This window comes from Vombatus ursinus, unplaced genomic scaffold, assembly GCF_900497805.2.
Source record: "Vombatus ursinus unplaced genomic scaffold, bare-nosed wombat genome assembly UNPS02012958.1, whole genome shotgun sequence".
Taxonomy (NCBI): domain Eukaryota; kingdom Metazoa; phylum Chordata; class Mammalia; order Diprotodontia; family Vombatidae; genus Vombatus; species Vombatus ursinus.
The window spans coordinates 299,192-319,173 of record NW_020952736.1 but is presented as its reverse complement, the minus strand read 5'-3'; the positions used below and the strand labels follow the sequence as shown (position 1 = coordinate 319,173).

Genomic DNA, 19,982 nt, shown 5'->3' with positions numbered 1-19,982 from the left:
CGATCACCAAGCTCTTTGCCTCCTTCTGAGATAGACATAGTGTCCCTCCCACCTCCCTGGTCTCTTGGAGAGAACCCAAACCCTCTGTTAAAAGCCAGGAAAGTGAACTAACTGCAGCCCCTCGGGGAGTCAGGTCCAGTCTCGGCCAGGCTTCCTTTTCTTCTTCCCACTGGGAACTGGCAGCCGTGGGGGACACATGGCTGGAACTCACCCAGCTCCATTTTTCCAAATGACTAAATTCCTCTTCTCACCAAGATCCGGAGACCAGGGAGTGTGGGAACACCTGTTTCCAAATACCTGAACCCCTTTATCTTAGTCAAGGCTTGTGGTAAGAACACATTTTATTAGAATAGTATACATGTCATATAAATATCTCTGCCCATGCTACACAACTTGAGGTGGGGGAAGGGAGGACATGTGGTAGTGACAGGGAGGGTATTAGGGAAGAATATCTTATTGCTGTCAAGTGGGATGAGGACAGTCCAGGAGATGGAAATACTTGGTTTCAGCCGCTCCCCCCTCCCCCAACACAAAAGGCACAGATGAATTTTTCTTTCCATGTGGGGTAGGAGGGTACTGCCAGGAAAGGGATGAAATTGGGTGTAGGAGGCCTTCTTAACCCCCCCAAAAAGCCACAAAACTTAATGTCTAATTACATGGGCAAGCTAGGGAAAGGGAGTGAGGGAACAGAAAAAAGTGAAGCCTAGAGCTGGAAGGGTCGTTAAAAAGTCATTAGGTTGATTTCTCTGCCTCCATGCAAACCCAGAGACAGAAGAAGTCAGGTAAACAAATATAAACCTCAAATGGGAATGAACGGGGAGGAGGATGTGCTCCGTGGGTTGGCTGTGGAACACTGACATAGCAGAAGCCAGGCTGTTTGGAGGGATAATCTTCGCTTTCAAGGGCAGAGCGCCTGGTGGCTCAAGTGGAAAGCAAGCAGGATACCTTCCCTGGAGCCTCAGTCTGTCTTTCAAACCGTTGGGGGTAGTGTCTTGTTTGGTTGGGGGAGGAATCCTTGAGGATTCAAGGTCAAACTAAGTGGAAATGGAGTAGGGTGAGGACTTCTTAGGGGTCTTGACGGTCTAAAATTCAGTCTGCCACAAAAAATGTGTGTGTGTGTGTGTGTGTGTGTGTGTGTGTGTATGTCACTCAAAGGCAAAAGGATCCTGGGCGCTGAAGAAGAAGTGTCCATCCACGTGTTCCTCCAAGGCATCCTTGTCACACTCAGGAAATTGTTCCTTACATATGGGACACTCCTTCCAAGGCGGGGCGGCAGGCCCCCCTGGGCTGGCCTCGGAAAGGGGGCCCCCAACAAAGCCACTATGGAGAGGTAGAGTGGTGGGGGAGGTGATTTAGTCCTGCTGGCCTACCCCTTCCTCCTTGATCCTAGGAGCAGAAATCCAGATGCCCAGGCTCCTAGTTGCTCTTGCTCTTGGCAAACGGACACAGGTGTCCAACTTCCTAGGCTGCCTGCATCACTCCCTCTCTTGGTTCTTCTTAAGGCAGAGGCCCAAGGGGCAGAACCAAAGAGGCCTTGTCTTTTTCCTAACTCTCAAAGATGCTGGCATCCATTACCTCCCCAGCCTCTCACTGGCCTCCTCAGCCAAGTTTCCAAAGCCCATCCCCCAACCCCCTGCTCTCCTCCCTCCATCTCTGTCTGCTGCCTAATGAGGCCGAAAATGACTATGACATCGTCCTTCATCTTCCTGCTCTAGCCAAGGAGGAGATGACAGCTTTCTCCCACCTCCTTTGCCCTAAGTCTGTCCCCATGTCTGGGACAAAGCTGGGGGTCAGATGCCTGTATCTCAATCTTTTTACCCTTTCCTGGGTGGGAGGAGGCACTTACCACTCTGATACCTGGCTCTCCCCCTCTCCAACTCCACCCCGTGCTGAGGCCCCAAGGGAGTTGGGGAAAGCCAAAGACCCATAGATAATCAGATGCTGAATCCCAGCTTTCCCATCCCTGCGGTCCTTGATTGCTTCCCTTTATCCAGAGGTCTGGGCACCTACCTGCCAGTGTGGGGGGGGGGGAAGGGCAGGAGAGAGGGGGTGCAAGACAATTTGGGCTCCACGGAAGATGGTGCTAAAACAACACAGAAGCTTGTTACAAGTAGAGCCTCTGAGTACTGATGGTACAGTCTTAAGTTGAGTGAAATCTGGAACCCAGAGGCATCTGGGACTTTGGAGGTAGCAGGTAACCTTGCTGGCCACTGACCCCACCCCTGGGCCCTTCCTCCATCTTGGCTTCGATCAAGAAGACGGGTGTGGGGAGGGGCATAGTGACTGTTTGCACCACGTATAGCAAATGACTGAGAGCTATCCCTGGCCACAGGGGCACCACTCTGACTTGGCACATGCCCTTGTAGTTTCCCACCTCACCTGGCCACGTCATAAAAGGCACTGCCTAGTTCGGGAAGCAGCAGACTGGCCTCCTCCCCTCCGTTCTGCACTGCTGCCATCAGTACTGCCTTTTCATCTTCTGCCTCCTGGGCACTCAGACACAGGGTAGAGTAGGGCAGCATTTTAGAAGTTGGGGGATGGAGAAGGGAGATGAAGAAGCATGAATGGGGCCTGGCAAAAGTGAACCAGGGCCTGAATGGTGGGGACTGGAATATGGGACCAAGATGAGTCTGTTGGAGATGGAGGGTGTGGATGGAGGCCAGGAGCAGTGGTCAAATGGACTTGGATAGGCTGGGCACAACTGAGTCCCTTCCCTCCCCAATCAGGGAGAGGAGAGTGACCCATCAGGTTGAAAATGTGTCTGGAGGCTAAGACATCTGGTATGACCCTTTTAACCCTGCCCTACCCCCTTCTCCCAAAGACTGTCCTGCATGTTCTACTCACCGAGTCAGAGCTACTGTCATCGTGGGGCCCTGTCACGTGAGGAGCAATAGGGGATGGCTGGCTGATGACCACGTGGCCAGGGGTGTCTCGGGGTCCAGAGGGACTAGAGCCAGGGCCTCCTCGCTCACACAACCCATAGGAAGGAAGCCTCATGTCCTCTGGGGATTCATCCTCTGAGTCTGTCAGAACTGCCGCAGGGCAGCCTGTGAGTGGGGAAGAGGAGGGCCTGTCAAGGTCTTGGGGCCTTCTAAGAAGAGGAGAGGGGGAAAGGACCTGGAACCAACCCCCATCAGGGGGCACATGGGAGAGGGGGTCAATTCCTACAAGGGACCCTGGGGAAGAGGGCTGGGGGCCTGGTAGGCACTGAGTGATGCTGGGGGTGGGGAAGGGAAGGCTGGAGAAAGGGGGGCCGGGGATGCACAGACTCAGCCCCGGAGTCGCCTCATCATCCTCGGTGGCTGCATCCTCGCTCCACTTCTCATCGGCCACTTTTTCCAAGCGGGCCTCCAGCTTCCTCATATATTCGAGTAGTTCCTGGGTGAGGGCACATGGTAAGGACAGAAATGGCCCCAACCCACCTGGGCCAGGAGGATTCCCTGGTCCCAGGGATGAGTTCTGCCGGCATTCCTTGGGGTCAGCACCCCACAAAGGGAGCGAGGACATCTGGGGCAGGGGAAGAAGAGGGGCAACTCCACCCCCTCCCAGCTTTGATTCCAGATCCTCCTGCACCTCTGCTCTTGAGCTTGCTGCTAGCACTTTATTCCTCCACTAATATCACACCAATGCTATTATATAATAGAACTATATAAATAGACTTATGTAATAACATCTGATGTTCTAATAACATATGACATTCTAATGTTCAGGGAACTGAAAGTGACCACATCCTCTCTGAGAGGCCCCAAGTTCTTATATCATACAGTTGAAAGGAAGCTCAGGGGCCTCCCGAGTCCACATGTGACAGACTTTACAGATGAGAAGCCTAAGGCGCAGGAGCACCCCGGGTCACACAGCTGGTAAGGAACAAAGCTGGGATTTGAACCCGTGTCCTCTGACTCCAAAGGCTTCCCTTTCGCCACTGTCCCACGCAGGCCCCAGGCCGGGGCTCTGGCTGCTCAGAGGAGTCAGCAAAGCTGGACGCTGCCTGCTCTGTGCAGAAGCTGTGGCCGTGCCAGCTCACCTGCTTCTCCTCCTGCAGCTGCTCCTTTTCCTTCTGAAACACCCGAAGGGCCGACCGAAGCTCCGTTAGCTCCCTCTTGCTTTCCGACAGCTGTACCTGAAGGAGAAGGGCCACGGAGAACATGGAATCTAGAACTTCTCTCTTAGAACCTGACCTCTGTGGCCTGGAAGAAACCTGGGATGCCAAAGACAGCCTCTCCACTCTGCTCCCCCTCAATACTCCACCCGACCCACAATCCCTTCCCTAACCCCCAAATCTCAGACTAGGAAGTAGGAGACCTGGCTCCTTCTGTTTTTTTTTAAGGACTTAGGGTCTGAGAGAGACTATAACTAGGCTGAGTGTGGGTCGCTTAAGTCCTGACCAGTGTTTAGTCATGACATGTTCCAACCTACAGAGTTTGTCAGCCTGGGTCACCTCAAGTCAATCAAACTGAAACCAAAGGCATATATACTAGTGGTGGAAAGAGGGGTTCTAAACCTCAGATCCAAGCAGACAGGGCTGCTCGTAAACAAGACGCAAAACAAAATGCACCCGAGCATCATCCTCAGCAAGTCAACCGCTGTCGCTGGGCCTCAGTTTCCCAGTCTGTAAAAAGAGGGAGCTGAACTCTCTGGCCTCGGCCATGCCTTCCAGCCCTAGATCTACGATCCCCTGACCTCTGGCTTGTGAGCTGACACTCTAGGCATTTAGGGAGAAGGGGCAGCGGACTGCAGGGGCTTGTGGGTGGAGGCACGGGTGATGGAGATCTTACCAGGCTGGAATCCTTCTCTCGAGCCAGGTCAGCTTTGAGGCATTGTCTCTGGGTCCTCTCCTCCTGCACGGCCTTCTCCAGTCTCAGGACCTCTGCACTCAGCTTCAGGATCTTATCCTTCTCCGCCTGGGCATGGGCAGAGAGGAAAAGGGCAGGAAGGAGAATGTCACTGAGACGAGCCCCACCCTTGCACCGCCTCCCTGCCTTTCACTGGTCTTACTTCTCTTGATCCCCTTTGCTGCCTCCCTCACTCAACTCCCATGGTCCCAGAGTCTGTGAAGAATAGGGGAAAATGGAAAGAAGGCCCCGGAAGGTCAGGAGGAGGGCATGTGGGATAGGAATGGGGTGGGAGGAGGAGGCACTCTATGGGTCAGGAGTAGACACGATAGAAAAGTGTGGTTCAGACTCATTCCCCACCAAACCCCAAACCAGCTGAATTGGCAAGGGCCAACCACCTCCTTTTTTTTAACCCAGGATAGGGGTGGAGGCTAAAGCTCTCCCCAGGAAACACCTGATACGGCTCTTACATTTCTTGCCTCCCTGTGGAGGCACCCCGTCCTCCTACCCCCATCTCTGCACCTCTACGTTTTGCAGAAGTCCTGTGCGTTCCTTGCTCCAGGAGCTCTTGTCCTCTCTCCACTGCAGGCTCAGCTCCACCAGCCTGTTGTTGGCCTCGGCTACCTCCAGCCGGCTCCTGTGGAGGTCGGCCATGGTTCGGTCTCTGGCACTTGCTGTGCTGGCCAGCTCCTCCCCAAGCAGGGTGGCCTTTTGCTGGCTCGAGACTGCGAGCTCCTGGGTCCCCCGAAGCTGCTCTTTCAGGGGCTCCAGTTCAGCCTCCAGGGAGAACACAGGCATGGAGTCAGTTACACCTGAGCTAATATGGGGACCCCAAGACTTTCAACCTTGACATTTCCTATCTTCTACATTCTTCCTCCACTCAGGACCCAGGTGCCCTATTCTCTAAACCACAGCAGCTAATCCCTTCCTTTCCCTTTCCATTCCTGGGGTCTCTCAGGTTTCCTCCATACTAGGGGTATCAAAGTTTAATGGAACCCTGAGGACTGCATATTGCCTTAGAAAGCCTCAGATGAACGCTATGTTGTATTATATTTTTATTTATCTTGTTAAACATTTCCCGGTTGCATTTTAAGCTGGTTCAGGGAGCATTTGGAGCTGCTACCCAGAGTGTGACCCCTCTGTCCTACACTGAAGGCCGCGATACTGTTCTGGCTCCTCCTGCCCAGAATTCAGGCGTCCAGGCCCTTACTCACAATCCGCCGCTGGGCCTCATCCAGCAGATTCTGGATTCGGGTGACCTCCTCCTGCAGTCTCTGGAGCTGAGAGGCCTGCTCCCCCTGATGACTTTTGGCCTTCTGTAGGTCTGCACTCAGGCGACAGCACTCCAGTTGTGAGACCTGCAGCTCGGCCTGGTGGTAATCACACAATCACAGAATAAGAGCTGGGCCGGAGAGTGTCTGAAGTCCAACCCTCTCATTTTATAGATGAGGAAATGAAGGCTGGGGGACGTTAAGAAATTTGCCTGGCTAGTATGTGTCTGAGGCAGGATTTGAACTCAAATCTTCCTGACTCCAAGCCCAGTACTCTATCCACTACTCTACTTATAGCTGAGGGGAACGTCTGTAACGTCTCTGGACCATAAAGCACGGTCTGCTCTACAGGCTGATAAAGCCAAACCAGAACCAGTCAGTTTCCCAGCCTCGAAGGGATCCAGCATCGGAACCCAAGGGGAGCCTGAGCGCCCCCGGACTCGGCTGTCCTGCTCCCCGGCCCAGTGTTTCCGGCAGTACATGGGTATGGTGAGATTTTAGACAACTGCAATTTTAGACCCGCTGCCTCTTGCTCCCTCCTTCCCCAAGAAGACCTGGCACTGCCCCTTCCCTGTTTGGCCCCTCACCTGGCTCTGCTCCTTGTCTGCTTGTTCTTCCTTCAGCTGCCCCAGAAGCTGCTCCTGCTCCTGAGTCAATGCCTTCACTGTGTCCTTGACCCTGTGGACCAAGGATAACATGGACAGAATTCAGAGCTGGAAGGGATGGATTTTCAGGCTGTCGCGTCCAATTCTTTTATTTTACAGATGAGAACCTGAGAGTGAGAGAGGCTGAATTAATTGTCCAGGGTCACGTAGCACCCACCAACCATGGGTGTCCCCCAAAGCTCTCTTCTCATCTCCTTGCAGACGATTTTGCTTTGCGAGCTCATCAGCTCTCATGGATTAAATTATAATCTCTAAGCACATGATTCTCAGATCTGTCTGTCCAGCTTAAGCTCTCTCCTGATCTCCAGTCTTGGATCTCCAACCGCTAATGGACATCTCGAACCGGATATCTCATGGACATTTTAAACTCAACACGTCCATAATCAAATTAACTTTTTTCCAAAACCCTTCCCTCTCCCTAACTTCCTTATTATTGTCAAAGGCACCACAACATTCTGATCACCCAGGCTCACAATCTAGGTGTCATCTTCAACTCCTCACTCTCTGTCACTCCCCCCACCCCAATCCAATCAGTCCTGTTGTTTCTACCTTTGTGACATAGGTCACGTATGTCCCCTTCTCTCCTCTCTACCGCCCTGGTGCAGGTCCTCATCACCTCATGTTTGAACTATTGCAATGGTTGCTGATGCGCCTCCCCCACTCCAGTCCACCCTCCACTCAGCTTCCATTTCCCCAAATTCAGCTGTCTATGTAACCGAACATGCCACCCTTTCCCTCATTCCATAAACTCCAGTGGCTTCCAATCACTCCCAGGATCAAATATAAAATCCTCTGTTGAGTGTTCAAAGACCTTCATAACCTCCTACCTTTCTAGTCTTCTTCCACATGACTTGCCTTCCTCACCCACACCCCCAGGACTCAGCTATCCAGTGACACTGGCCTCCTCACTGTTCTTTGCACAAGACGCTCCATTTCCCAACTCCAGGCATTTTCCCTGGCTGTTCTCCATGCCTGGAATGCTCTCACTTCATCTCTACCTTCTGGCTTCCCTGGCTTCTTTCAAGTCTCACCTAAAATCCCACCTTCTATAAGAAGTCTTTCCTTAATGCTAATTCTTTCCTTCTGTTCATTATCTCTAATTTATCTCATATATATCTTGTTTGTACATAGCTGTTTGCATGGTGTCTCCCTCATTAGAATGTGAGCTCCTCGAGAGAAGGGACTGGTTTTGTTTTTGTTTTTGTTTTTTGCCTTTCTTTGTAACCTAGTACTTAGAACAGTGTCTGGCACATAGTAGGTGCTTAATAAATGCTTGTTGATGGGTAGCTTAGATGCGGCAGTGGATAGAGCACCAGCCCTGGAGTCAGGAGGACTTGAGTTCAAATCTGTCCTCAGATATTAACTAGCTGTGTGACCCTGGCAAGTCACTTAAACCCGGATGTCTCCCCCCAAACAAACAAACAAACAAATAAATAAATCAATGCTTACTGACTTGACTTGACAGCCAGTAAGACAAAGTTAGAACTCATGACTTCCTGACTCCAAGTCTAGCTGGTTACCTGGGAGGCAAGCTCCATGGTTTGTGCCCACATTCTGCCATTAGGTTTCCCTTCTTGACTCAGCCCTTACCAGTCTTTCTTACCTGTTCCTGTATGGTTCAGACATAAAAACAGGATGATGTTGTTCTAAACCCTTTCTGGCTCTAGGCTGGTTCCATCCTGGGAACTCACATCAGCTGTAATTAACTGCTTTCCCTAGCTGGAGTCTCAGGTCCCAGTTGCCTTACCTCCTCCTGGCTCTTCCAGGCCTCAACGTTCTGAACCCTTCTGATGGGCAAGATTTATAGGTGCCATAGACCCGAAGAGACATCAGAGGTCTACTTATTTATCCCTCTGCTTCTAGGTAGAAGCAAAGGGCTCAAAAGAGCAACCGCCCAGGTACAAGATGAGTATGACCTGATTTAGTATCAGGTCATGGAAAAAAGACCTAATTTTACTGCAAGGTCAATCAGAATACAAAATGTTGCATGGCTGCCAAAAAGTTAATGTAATTGTTGGCTGCATTAACAAAAATACAGTATTGAGATGGAGAGATAACAGTATCATTGTCCTGTGGATAGGCGGACTAAATTTAGAGGACTGCGGTTAATCCTTTGGGGACCATATTTTAAGAGGGATATTGACAACCTAAGGTAGGGAGATTTTAGAGGGGTTTGAACTTGGACTGGGGGAAAATGACATCTTTATTTTCACTTTTTTCTAACTAATATTTAGCATTTGTTTCATTTTTGAAAGTAAGCAACAAACATCATTCTGAGGAGGGCCCCATCAGCTTCACCAGAACATGGCCAAAGGGGTCAAGGACGAAAATAAAGGTTAAGAACACCCTGTCCTAGGAGGATAACTGAGGGTCAGAAATTGTATGAGAAACAATTAAAGGAACCGAAAATATTTAGCCTGGAAAACAGAAGACATTTCTTTTAATATCTGAAAGGTTATGATGTGGAAGAGTTAAGGCTTATTGCATTACAGTTCCATAAGACACAACTAGGACCAATCGGTAGAAATGGAAGGGAGAGAAATTTGACAATTAAAAGAGAAAGTGTGTGTGCATGTGTGTGTCTAACAGCCATCTGAGCCATCTAGCAGCCATCTGAGGGGGTGGGGGGAGGAAATAAAACAAATTTACATGATTCAGTTGTTATTTGTCCTTCTTCTTGAAGAGGACCATGACATCAGGAAGGAGATGTCATGACTTGCAAGTGAATTGGATTTAAGTGAGGGAAGGCTGTACAAAGTCACCAACCTCACTTTCTCCTTCAGAGCCATCTGGGTCCAGTGGCAAGATACAGATCAGGCCGACTGAAGATGTTCCTGGATGCAGTGGGAGACCTTGGCCTTTTAAGCAAAGGTCTTTCCCACATCTCAGTTTACCTGAGACAACGCCCATTTAGTGATTAAGGCCAGGTAAAGAAATGAGGCAAAGAATGGTCTCTTTTCCCTAGGGAAAAAAAAAATCAACTTGGGAGGTGAAGACCCTCAGATCTATCTGGCCAAAACAGCAACAATTGCTATTTACATTCACTCTGAGCTATCAGAATCCAAACAATGACCAAGTGAGGCTTGAGCTGGGACCTACTGTGGGCCAATCAATGAGAGCCAGAGTGTTTGTGTTTAGGCATGGTCCATAAAAAAGAAATCTAGCCCATAAACCTCAAGACATCTTGCTAGGTTTCAGCAATCAAGATTTATATTTCTTTGGGCAGAGCACTCTCAGGTAAGGGTATGATTCCCTATGTGGACAGAAGGACAGGAGGGATGATTTTATTGTATATTTGAAAGGAATAGCAAGTTGTGCATAGTAGAGTTGCAGTTTCATGTACGATCACCTTTTTTATTGTACCAAGTCATAGAAATGCTTGTTATAGTCCATAAATTAAAAATAAAAAATTTTAAAAAGTATTCAAAAATGGAATGTATTACCTTAGGTAAGGTAGTGAGCTCCCTGTTGTTAGAAGTGTTCATGCAAAAGCTGGCTGACTACCTGTCAGAGATTTTACAGAAGGGATAACTGTCCTGAAGGAGAGGCTGGGCTGGATGATCCATAAGGTTCTTTTCTAATGCTAAGATTCATTTTATGACTTTAAATCTCCAGGGCTAAGAGAAGCTACAAGCTCTCAGTGACCTAGTTCTAACAGTGTGTAATCCTGGCTGTCAGTAAATCCTGAGAGTCTAACCTTATTCCTGCTTGTTGACATTATGCCAACAGATGCATTCTTATACTACCCTCGAGTGGCTTTTACTGACCAGGCTCATGAACTTTCTTCCATGATGGAATCTCCCCACTGACTCCTGGGTCTTAGCTAGGGTATCGGGGTGGAGTAGGGTAAGGGGGCCTCCTTACCTGTCCAGCTCCACCTCCTTCTCCAGCACCTTCTCACTGATGGTATGGATGTCATCCTCCAGTTCCAGGATCCGGGCCACATGATCTCCCTGTTGTCTGCTCAGGACATCCCGCTCTTCTTTAAGCTCTCCATGGGCACGTGATAGCCCCTGGGGTTATCCCAGAAGAAGAAGGAGGCTGAGACTCCCCTCATCGAGAGGGAAACAGAGGCAAAGGGGGAGTAGGAAGGGAGCTCAAAAACTTTGGAGGCTTCCTCCCTCTCCCTTCTGTTCCCACCACCACACAAGAATGTAGATTGAGAGCTGGAAGGGATCCCCCAGAGGCCATAGAGCCCAACCCCCTAATTTTACAGATGAGGATACTGAGGCACAAAGAAGCTCAGTGACTTGTCCAAGGTCACTCAGGCAGAAGTGGCAGAGCCAGGATTCCAAAGCCACTGCTTGTCCCACTGCACCATGAGGCGTCCTCCTTGAAGGGAACTTGGAGGAGCCATCTCAGACACCCCCTCACCTCTGTGTTGGACCTCCCCCACCCCATAATGATAATCCATAACTTCCATTTACAGAACACTTAATAGTATAGTTACAAAGTGCTTCTCCTCAACACTACTACATAAGGGATAAAATGAATACTCCCATTTCACAGATGAAGACACTTAGGCAGAGTATGTTTAAGTGACTCGTCTGATGTCACACTAATGAATGCCCAGATGGTAAATGTTCAGAGCCAGGACTGGAACTTGAGTCTTCTGACTGTAAGACCAGTGATCATTTCACCATATTATGCTGTGAACCATCCCATACTACCATGTCTAAACAAGTCCTTTACAAGAGGAAATGTCATAGCTCCCTTTGGTCCCCCACTGATGGATGGGGAAGTTCTTCCTGAGACCTAATGTTGATCCGGATTGTACCAGCCCCACTCCTTTGAGGACAGAGCTATCCTGACTCCCCCACCCCCTCCAACTCCCCCTCTTCCTCTACAAGCATTCAGATTCTGGAGCCCTCATGGGCTTGCAGGTAGGTGCTCCTACCCACCTTGTACTGCTCTATCAGCTTGGCCTGCTCCTCCTTGGTGACCTGCAGTGTGGTCTCCAGCTCACGCACCCTGCTCTTCAGCTCCGTCACCTCCCCCTCCAACTGCAACTTCAGTCTCATCAGGTCATTCCGTTCCTGCTGGCTTTCTTCTAGCTGGTTCTAGAGATGCTCACGTAATGTCAGTCACCAATCCCCCTCCCCCATTACCCCCATGCCAATCTTTCCGATTCCCTCCAAACCCCACCCAAGAATGGGTAGTGGTTCTAGGCTGGGAAGCCCAATCATTATGAATAATAAAAACGACGGGCAAAAGGGGAAACAGGCTTGGAAAAATGTCTACGCCACTTGACCCTACCTCCATCCCCTGCTCATTAGGCACAGCCCTCCCAGCTGTTCATTCCACTTCCACCTTCTTCCGGCCCTATTCATTTGTAACTTATCATAACTACTCCATCCCTGGCCTAACAATGCCTGAATCCTCCTTCTTCTGGCAAACCTTCCATGATTCATCTGGACAGAAGACATGGCTTTCCCCAATGTTTCCAAATCTGAGAATAAGGCTCCTTTGCTTTAACCATTCCTGATTTTTTTTTGGGCTAGGCAATGGGGTTAAGTGACTTGCCCAGGGTCACACAGCTAGTAAGTGTTATGTGTCTGGGGCCATATTTGAACTCTGGTCCTCTTGACTCCAAGGCCGGTGCTCTATCTACTGCGCCACTTAGCTGCCCCATTCCTGATTTTTATAAGGTGAGCTCTGACTTATACAGAATATACTCATTGTCCATTCTTAATATTTCTATTTTTTTCAAAATTGTTTTTCATAACTTTCTCTCTTGGCCTTGGGCTTTTCTAAGGGGCTGTATCTAAGGGCTGTATCCATCACCATCATCTGGATAACACTCCTACTCGCTAGACATCTTTTTTTTTTTTTTAAGGCTGCTCTTTATCTCCTACTTTCCAGGAAGACTTCCCAGATGAAGCATTTCCCCTATCACTTCCACTTGCCTCCAGCCCAAGCTCCTGGCTATGCTTATCCAGTCTCTACTTATCCACTCAACAGTTGAAAGGTAGAACTCTGTCCATCTGGTCTTTGTTCTGAACTAGTCTGTTCCCTGGGATGCTAACTGTTCCTAGTCTCTTCCCCCACGTCTAGACCCTATATCTCATCTTTTCTATAGAAAGTTCCTTGAGGCCAGGAGCCAGGTGTAATTCACAATGTATAGAACAAAGACATGAGAACAAGGATGGAGGTGCTGCCCTTCCCCCGCCCCGGGCACCATTCCTCTCATTTACCTGGAGCACTGTTGCCTTGGGGACAACAAGCAGGATATCAGAACCGCTTTCGGGTTCCTCCAGCATCACCAGTTCATCCATGGGCCTTGGTTCCCGAAACTGGAATGAGGAGCTCTGGCCACACACTCGGCCTTGGTGGTTTACATAGCGGAACTGGTAGAGCTGGGCACCTGGCTTGGGCAGGTAGCTGGCTATGGGAAGAGTTGGGCACCTAAGGATCCTTAGGAGTAAGACCTCGACCCTGCCCCACACCGAATTTTTACCTCTGAACTTTTCCAACACCCTCTCTCTACTAACCCCTCCTCATCTCCCAGGACTCCCCAGCTCTGTTCCTCTGGCCCCTTCTCTCTTCCACCTCAGAGCTTCTCATAGGCTGTTTCTCCTAACCTTCCTCCTTCTCAACCCTATTCCACAGCCTCCTACTCCAGAAAGCTTTCTCAGACTAATTCTCCCAGTTCTAAAAGAGAAATCCTGATTCGTGTGGGCAATTGGACTAATGTCTGGTACCTCCAGTCCCTATCAACCTTAAGCATCTATGAAATCCCCTTGGCTTTCTACACTCCCTGAATACAGCTGTGTGTAATTTCCATTGTACTCCTTTGCACTTATTTCCTCTCTGTGTCTGAGCTCCTGTCTCTTAGTCTCTCTCTCTAGCCTACCTTTCCTATAACTGGCCCCTTGCTCCTCCTCCCAGGCCTCTGGTCTTCCCACATACCTTGGAACTGGACACTGGAGTGAACAGCAGAGCCCTCAGCTGCACCTTCAGGTACCACGCACCAGACAAAGGTGTGATAATCTCGGACTGAGGAGGCCTCTTTCTGTAAGTGCCCAAAATTGGAATGGGACTTTTAGGCTATAACTGTTTCTGACTTTTGTATGTCATGAGTTCTGACTTACCTTCTGCTGAGGGTGCTAGGGAGCACTCTAGGGCTGGAGGGGTAGGGACTGGGGGTACTGGTGGGGGGACAGTTCTAGGGGCCCTGGAGGAACTTAAGGGCAATTGGGAAAGGGAGAAGTTTCAGCTCATTCCCAGTACTGGAGTGGGGCAAGAAAGCCAGGCATTGCTGTCACCTCCATCTCTTCCTCCTCCCACCTGTCCATTTAAGCAACCTCTGTCCCTCTACCCTCTATCCTGAAACAGTCACACTTCCCTGACGGGTACCTTGAAGATGCCAATCCAGTCGCTGGCATTGGTCACAGTGCCTGGGGGTAGGGTGTAGTGACATTCCACCTTGGTGTTGGGGATATAGGTCCTGGCCACATTCAGAAAAGTGACCCCACCCCGGGGTGGGGTTCGGCTGAGCAATGACTCCTCCATGATGCCTTCTTAGATATCTCAGTCCTGCCAGGGAGTGAGGGGTTAATTCAATTCAATAAGCACTTGTTAAACTCCTGCTATTGCATCAGGCATTGTGCTAGTTTCTGAGAACAGAAGACAAAAATGTTAACAGTCCCTTTCCTCAAGGAACTTACGGTCTACTGCGCAAAAACAACTTGTACACAGTCAAGTGAATACAAAATATGACTAAAGTATTTTCTGGGGAGGGGAACTGATAATGATTGGGGGGAGATCAGGAAAGGCCCCGAGCAGAAAGTAGTACTGAAGCTGAGCCTTGAATGAAGCCAAGGCAGAGGGGGCAGACAGCCTGTGTAAAGGCCAGAATGTCACATCTAGGGAACACTGAGAAGAGGACTTTGGTCAGAAGTGCACTGGGGGAAGTACTGGGCTAGACCTAGAAAGAGAGTTTGAAACCAGATGGTTTCAAAAATGCATTTTATGTTAGCAGTGATGGGGAACCACTAAAACTTCTTGAGCAGAGGAGTGATGAGTGAGGTCCCAACTGTGCTTTAGGAATATGGATCTGGCAGTTTGTGTGGAGAAAGGACTAGATTTAAAGAAGACTGTTATCAGGGAGACCAATTAGGAGGGTTTTGCAATAATTCAGGCCAGAGGTAATGAGGACCTGCTGTAGGTGGTGGCTGAAGAAATACCCAGAAGGGGACACATGCAAGAAGTCCTGTTGAGGTAGGACTGACAAGACTTGGCAATGAATGGCATGGGGGTGTGAGGAAGAGAGAAAAGGATGATTCCAAGACTTTGAAGAGGAGGGACTGGAAAGATAGTGGTGACCTTTTCAGAAACAGAGAAGTCATGATGATGAGTGGTTGGGGGGTTGGGAAGAGGATGAATTCTGGCTTGGACATGTTGTCTTTGAGATGCTTATGAGCCATCAGGTAGAGATGTCCAGTAGGCAGGTGATAATGAGGGGTTCAATGCTTCAAAGCTAACCTCTTCCCCAATCTGTTTCCTCATACACAACTATAATAACCACCAGACCCGGGGACCAAGGAATCTCGATTACCATGGCCCTCAAATCTCAATTATCACGGCTCTAAGAGCATAGAACCCAGATATTTTCATTCTTGGTTCTTAGAACCAGGGCATTCAGCCTTTCAATCTGCCCCTTTCAGTCTCAGGCTCACAGGTACTTTCCATAATTTAAATCCTTGCCCTACAGAAGCTCAGTGCCCCTAACTCCAACCTACCCTGCCCTTCAGCTCCATGTTCCAATTCTATCCCCTCATTCTTACTTTCTTTAACTTACACCCCAGATCCACCTCTCCAGTTCCTCCCCTGACTTTAGGCCTTTAATTTCCAAAGCTCTTGAATATGGAATTAAATTACAGAAAGGGGGGAACTCTACTTCCTCATACTGCCCCCGCCAAGTCAAAGTGACCCCTTCACTCACTTCTTGGGGCTGTTGACACAGCTGCAATTTTAATACTTTAAGGACAACTGATAACAAGAATTAACCAATGGACAAGAATGGCTCAGTCTCCAGGACTAGAATCTGGCTGGAGTGTCCAAACTGAAATCCTTATGCCCCTGAGCCAGGGGTCCTCCTTTCCCTTTCTACTGAGTGTCCTAATCCTTATAAATTTTTGGGAACCCAACTATCCCCATTCCCATTTGAGGCATAAGACCAAGAAAAGATAGAAAGGGATTGGCTCTATGCTGGGACTCCCTAAATATTACCCCATGAAGTCAGGAATCCTGGAGGCGGCTGCTTCAGGGTGGAGTGAAACATCAGATAGGAACGTGGTGGGATGGGGGAGATGGAATGTAGGGGCCAGAAGCCAGGAAAACCCCACCCTTGGGCACAGATGAGACTGGGGTGGTGGTGGGAAGGTAAAGATTCATTTCCAGTATTAGGCGATGGAACACAACTGACATCTCCTGCTTCCTGGACCTTTGACCTACCATCCCACTGGGATGCTTGACCTCCTGATATCTTAAACTAGAATAAACCAAATTCAGCTCCAGAATAGACCAATCCCTTCCACTCCAGTTTCTGCCGTTTTCAACCTTAAATATTTAAGTTACTCCTTTGAGACTGATAGCTGCAGAGTAGGGTATGAAAAGCATGGGTGTTCTGGTTTGCCCTGGGGCAGAAGGGTGGGTAAGAGAAGATGGGATGTGAGGATTAGAAAAGAGAAACTATTACCCAGAATTGAGAGTCCTCCCTTTTCTGCCTGCTCCCTCCCATCTACGTTGGAAACGCAGCTCACAGGATGTCCAATCAGGAAACGCCACTAGTCATGTGCAGGCCCCAAAACATCACAGACCCATACTGGTTGGTGCCAGGAGGGGGAAGATGGGGCAGAGACTTTTAAAGTTAAAAAAGAAGTTAAAAAAAACAAACAAACAAAAACAAATAAACCCAGGAGGAGGAAGGTAGCTGGGAGTATAAGTGCCACTGGGAAAGGGTTTAAAATTTCTTTGGAAACCAGGCAGGAAATTAAATGCAATGTAACCCCTTTGACTCTTTAATTTATCTTGGGCTCAAAGACCCTCAAATTAAGTCCTGCTGATTCTCTACATTACCTTCAATCAGGACAATTTTTTCTACTCTCTGAAAGGGTGGGGGTAAAGGTGTAGGGAGGGGAATTTATTCCCAAGAATCTAAATTGGGGAAGTCTAGATAACTCTCTAGCCGCCAAAAAACTACATTAAATCTGGATTCTTCCTCCAGGGCTGGGAAAAAATTAGAAAACTATGCATTGCACCATCATAAAAAAGGGGTGTGTGTGTGTGATCAGATTTAGGGGCATCCATATGGGGACGGTCGAGAGACCCTCACTCTTGTCGCATAACCCCAGAGCTCCCCAGTGCCCTGCCCATGGAGGGCAGGGAAGGCCTCTGGAACTGATTTTGAGGGAGATGGTTGCTTTGGGAGAGGATGATCAAAAAGGGGGTTCGCCCTCATTTCAGCACCCTCAATTCCTACCTCCCGAGCCTACCCAGTCCTTCACGGTGAGTTACCCAAAGGCAAGAGGGGAGGACAAGCAGGGAGCTCCCTTCAAATCCAGGGAACCCCTCAAACCCACGCGACCCAAACACTGGGGGAGATCTGGGGGGGTCCTTTCCACTAAAGGGTTAACCCTTTAAAAAGTCTCTGTTTCCCTAGAGTTCCTTTTCAAAGATGGAAAGTGGGATGACACTCCATAAATCTCCCTTCCCCCCAAAACAAAAATTAGGACCAATTCTCTTACCCCACCAGAAGATCAGCTGTTCCCCTCACCTTTCACCAACAACAAAAACACCACTCTGCCTGAGAGAGGGGCGGGGGAGAGGGTTGGGCGCACGTCCTTTCGGGATTTATAGTTCTTTCTCCTTTTCCGGGCTCCAAAGTTTCTAGCCTTAGAACTACCAACCCCAGGAAGCTGTGCGAAGCGGAGGGTGGGGAAGAGTGTTGTGATGGCTGGCGCATCTTGGGATTTGTAGTCCATCCTTCCGCAGTGGCCAATGAGGGCTCTTCCCCAGCAAGACTACACCTCCCAAAATTCCACGAGCGCAGGCGGCCTAAACTAATTGGGTTGAGCTATTTGCAACAATTTTTTTTGAGTGGGGGTGGGGTTGACTGTGGGCCTCAAGCTTAATGAAGTGGGGAGGAGGCAGTGGAACCACGTGCTTTTGACAGACTAGGAAACTGGCAGCAGCGATACCTTGACCCAGTGGAGCAGTCCACTCCCAAGCCTTACACTTTCCACTGGGTTTTCCCTTCCTCCTCCACTGTTTGCAAAAATTCCCCTCCCAGTTTGTCTGCCACCTCCAGCCTCACACACGTGAGGCAGAGCGTGGGGGCAGGGCATTTGAAGAAATCCAGTCTTAATAAGGCAGCCCAGGCAGGGTTAATACGCATGTTCTGTTTGTGCTTTACAAGCTTGCTAGGCTCTTGGCCTGAAAGGGTCCGAGAGGAAGTTGTGTATGCAAATAAGGTTCTTCTTTGTATCCCCTTTGCTTAGTTAGGCTGGTGCCTGGCACACAGTAGGTTTCCTTCTGTTCTCTTTCCTTTCTCTTCTCTGGTTTCCTTCCAGACTGAGATTAAATCCTGGCTTCTGCAGGAAACTCCTATCTCCCCAACCTCCGCTGCCCTCTGAATTTACCTTCCAATGTTTTGTTTACATCGAATATATCTTGTATAGGCATAGTTGTTTTTGTTGTTTCCACCATTAGAATGTGAACTCCTTGGAGGTGTGAGCTTTGTTTTTGCTCCACAGAGCTTAGTCAGTCCATAAGCATTTATTTAGCACCTACTGTGTTCCAGGAACTATGCTAAATCCTGGAGAAAGGCAGAAAACAGTCCCTGGTCTCATATGTCAGTCAGCGAATAGGCGTTTATTGAGCACATATTATGAGCCAGGCATTGTACTAGACACTGGAGAGATTTGCAAAGGAAGGCAAAAAAACAGTCCCAGGTGTCATCAAGGAACTCACAATCTAATGGGAGGTGGGGGAAAAAATGTGGAAACAACCATATGAAAACAAGATATACATGCTTGCTGAAAAACTCATGCCCCAGCCTGGCCCTCACCCTTGCTTTCTCTGGGTTCCAGACTCACTTGGGCTTTCTCTGCAATACTCCTAAAGCATTTTTCCTCTAGAAACTCACTTCACCCCTAGACTTCACATATTCACCTCTGAGGCCTCTTGGTCTGATTAGAGGAGAGTGGGGGTTTCCTCCTAGAACCCCATTTTAAGGAAGAAGCTCAGGCCATTCATGTCTTTCTCCAGGTTATACTCCCAACTCCCTCCTTGACTGTCTCTACTATGTTCCCTTGCCAGTGCCTTTTAAGTATTGCCTTTCCCCCATTAGAATATAAGCAACTGGAGAGCAGGGACTGTATCTCTGCTCATTCCCAGTATTCCCAGTGTTTTGCACAGTGCCTGGTATGTAGTAATTGCTTGATAAACACCTCTTGTGGTTGACTGTATACAGGATGAATTGTGAGTAATTTTAGAAAAAAGGCACTAAGATTAAGGATGACCAAGAAGGCTTCTAGCAGAATGTGGGACTTTAGTTGAGACGTGAAGGAAGCCAGGAAAATCAAGAGGTAGAGTTGAGGATCAGGAGCATTACAGGCATGGGAGATAGCCAGGGAAAATTCCCAGAGTTGGAAGATGGAGTGAGACTGACAACTTTGCTCAACTCTGCCTCACTTAAATTCAGTTCACACATGTCAAGATGTCACCCTGTGATGTCACTGGTCCTCTTTGAAAACAAAGGACAAACAAAAGTCATATATGAGGAATAGCAAGGAGGCCAGTAAGTCATTGGAAGACTGGGAAAGTAGGAAGGGACCTGATTATGAAAGACTTTGAACAACAATTACAGGATTTTGTATGTATACTGTCAACCTGCAGAGTTCAGTCTAAGGAACACAAGCAGGATGAGGTTTTATCCATGTTTATTTCTCTTACTAGACTGCCTAACATGGAGGTACCCTGAGGGGGCTTCTCTGGGCATGTCCAGATCTCCTAACATAGAGCCACCCTGCTCCTGGAGGAATACGCCTCCCATGTTACCATGCAGATGGGAGTAACCCCCTTTCATTAGTTATGTAAGGGGAGCAGACTTCATCTTTAAAACTGCCCAGATTGGCACAGTGGATAGAGCACCAGCCTTGGAGTCAGGAGGACCTGAGTTCAATTCCGGGTCTCTGACCAGACACTTGACA

General features: G+C 48.9%; 1 protein-coding gene across 3 annotated transcripts; it reads right to left on the bottom strand.

The window, feature by feature from the left end:
* Positions 1 to 323: 323 nt before the first annotated feature.
* On the bottom strand, positions 324 to 17,611 carry CALCOCO1 (calcium binding and coiled-coil domain 1). 3 transcript variants are annotated; one of them, XM_027858356.1, is made up of 15 exons: positions 17,517 to 17,611; positions 14,125 to 14,304; positions 13,678 to 13,780; positions 12,963 to 13,153; positions 11,670 to 11,828; positions 10,633 to 10,781; positions 6,691 to 6,781; positions 6,047 to 6,202; positions 5,355 to 5,609; positions 4,776 to 4,901; positions 4,025 to 4,120; positions 3,270 to 3,378; positions 2,845 to 3,047; positions 2,380 to 2,486; positions 324 to 1,320 (listed from the first exon to the last, which is right to left on the bottom strand). In XM_027858356.1, the coding sequence occupies exons 2-15, from the start codon at positions 14,278 to 14,280 to the stop codon at positions 1,146 to 1,148; spliced, it is 2,076 nt and encodes a 691-aa protein (XP_027714157.1). In that variant the 5' UTR covers positions 14,281 to 14,304; positions 17,517 to 17,611; the 3' UTR covers positions 324 to 1,145. The 3 variants fall into 3 exon arrangements, with proteins under 3 accessions (XP_027714157.1, XP_027714158.1, XP_027714159.1); XM_027858357.1 differs by having other exon boundaries at positions 1,227 to 1,386; XM_027858358.1 differs by lacking the exon at positions 324 to 1,320 and having other exon boundaries at positions 2,479 to 2,571.
* Positions 17,612 to 19,982: the final 2,371 nt, after the last annotated feature.

Excerpts from the sequence above, each read along its gene's own strand:
- CALCOCO1 (XM_027858356.1), bottom strand. The coding sequence starts at position 14,280 with ATGGAGGAGTCATTGCTCAGCCGAACCCCACCCCGGGGTGGGGTCACT. Across the intron at positions 5,610-6,046 it reads ATGAGGCCCAGCGGCGGATT|GCTGAACTGGAGCCCCTGAA; the intron begins GTGAGTAAGGGC and ends TTCTCCCTGGAG. Across the intron at positions 3,379-4,024 it reads AGCTGCAGGAGGAGAAGCAG|GAACTACTCGAATATATGAG; the intron begins GTGAGCTGGCAC and ends GCCCTCACCCAG.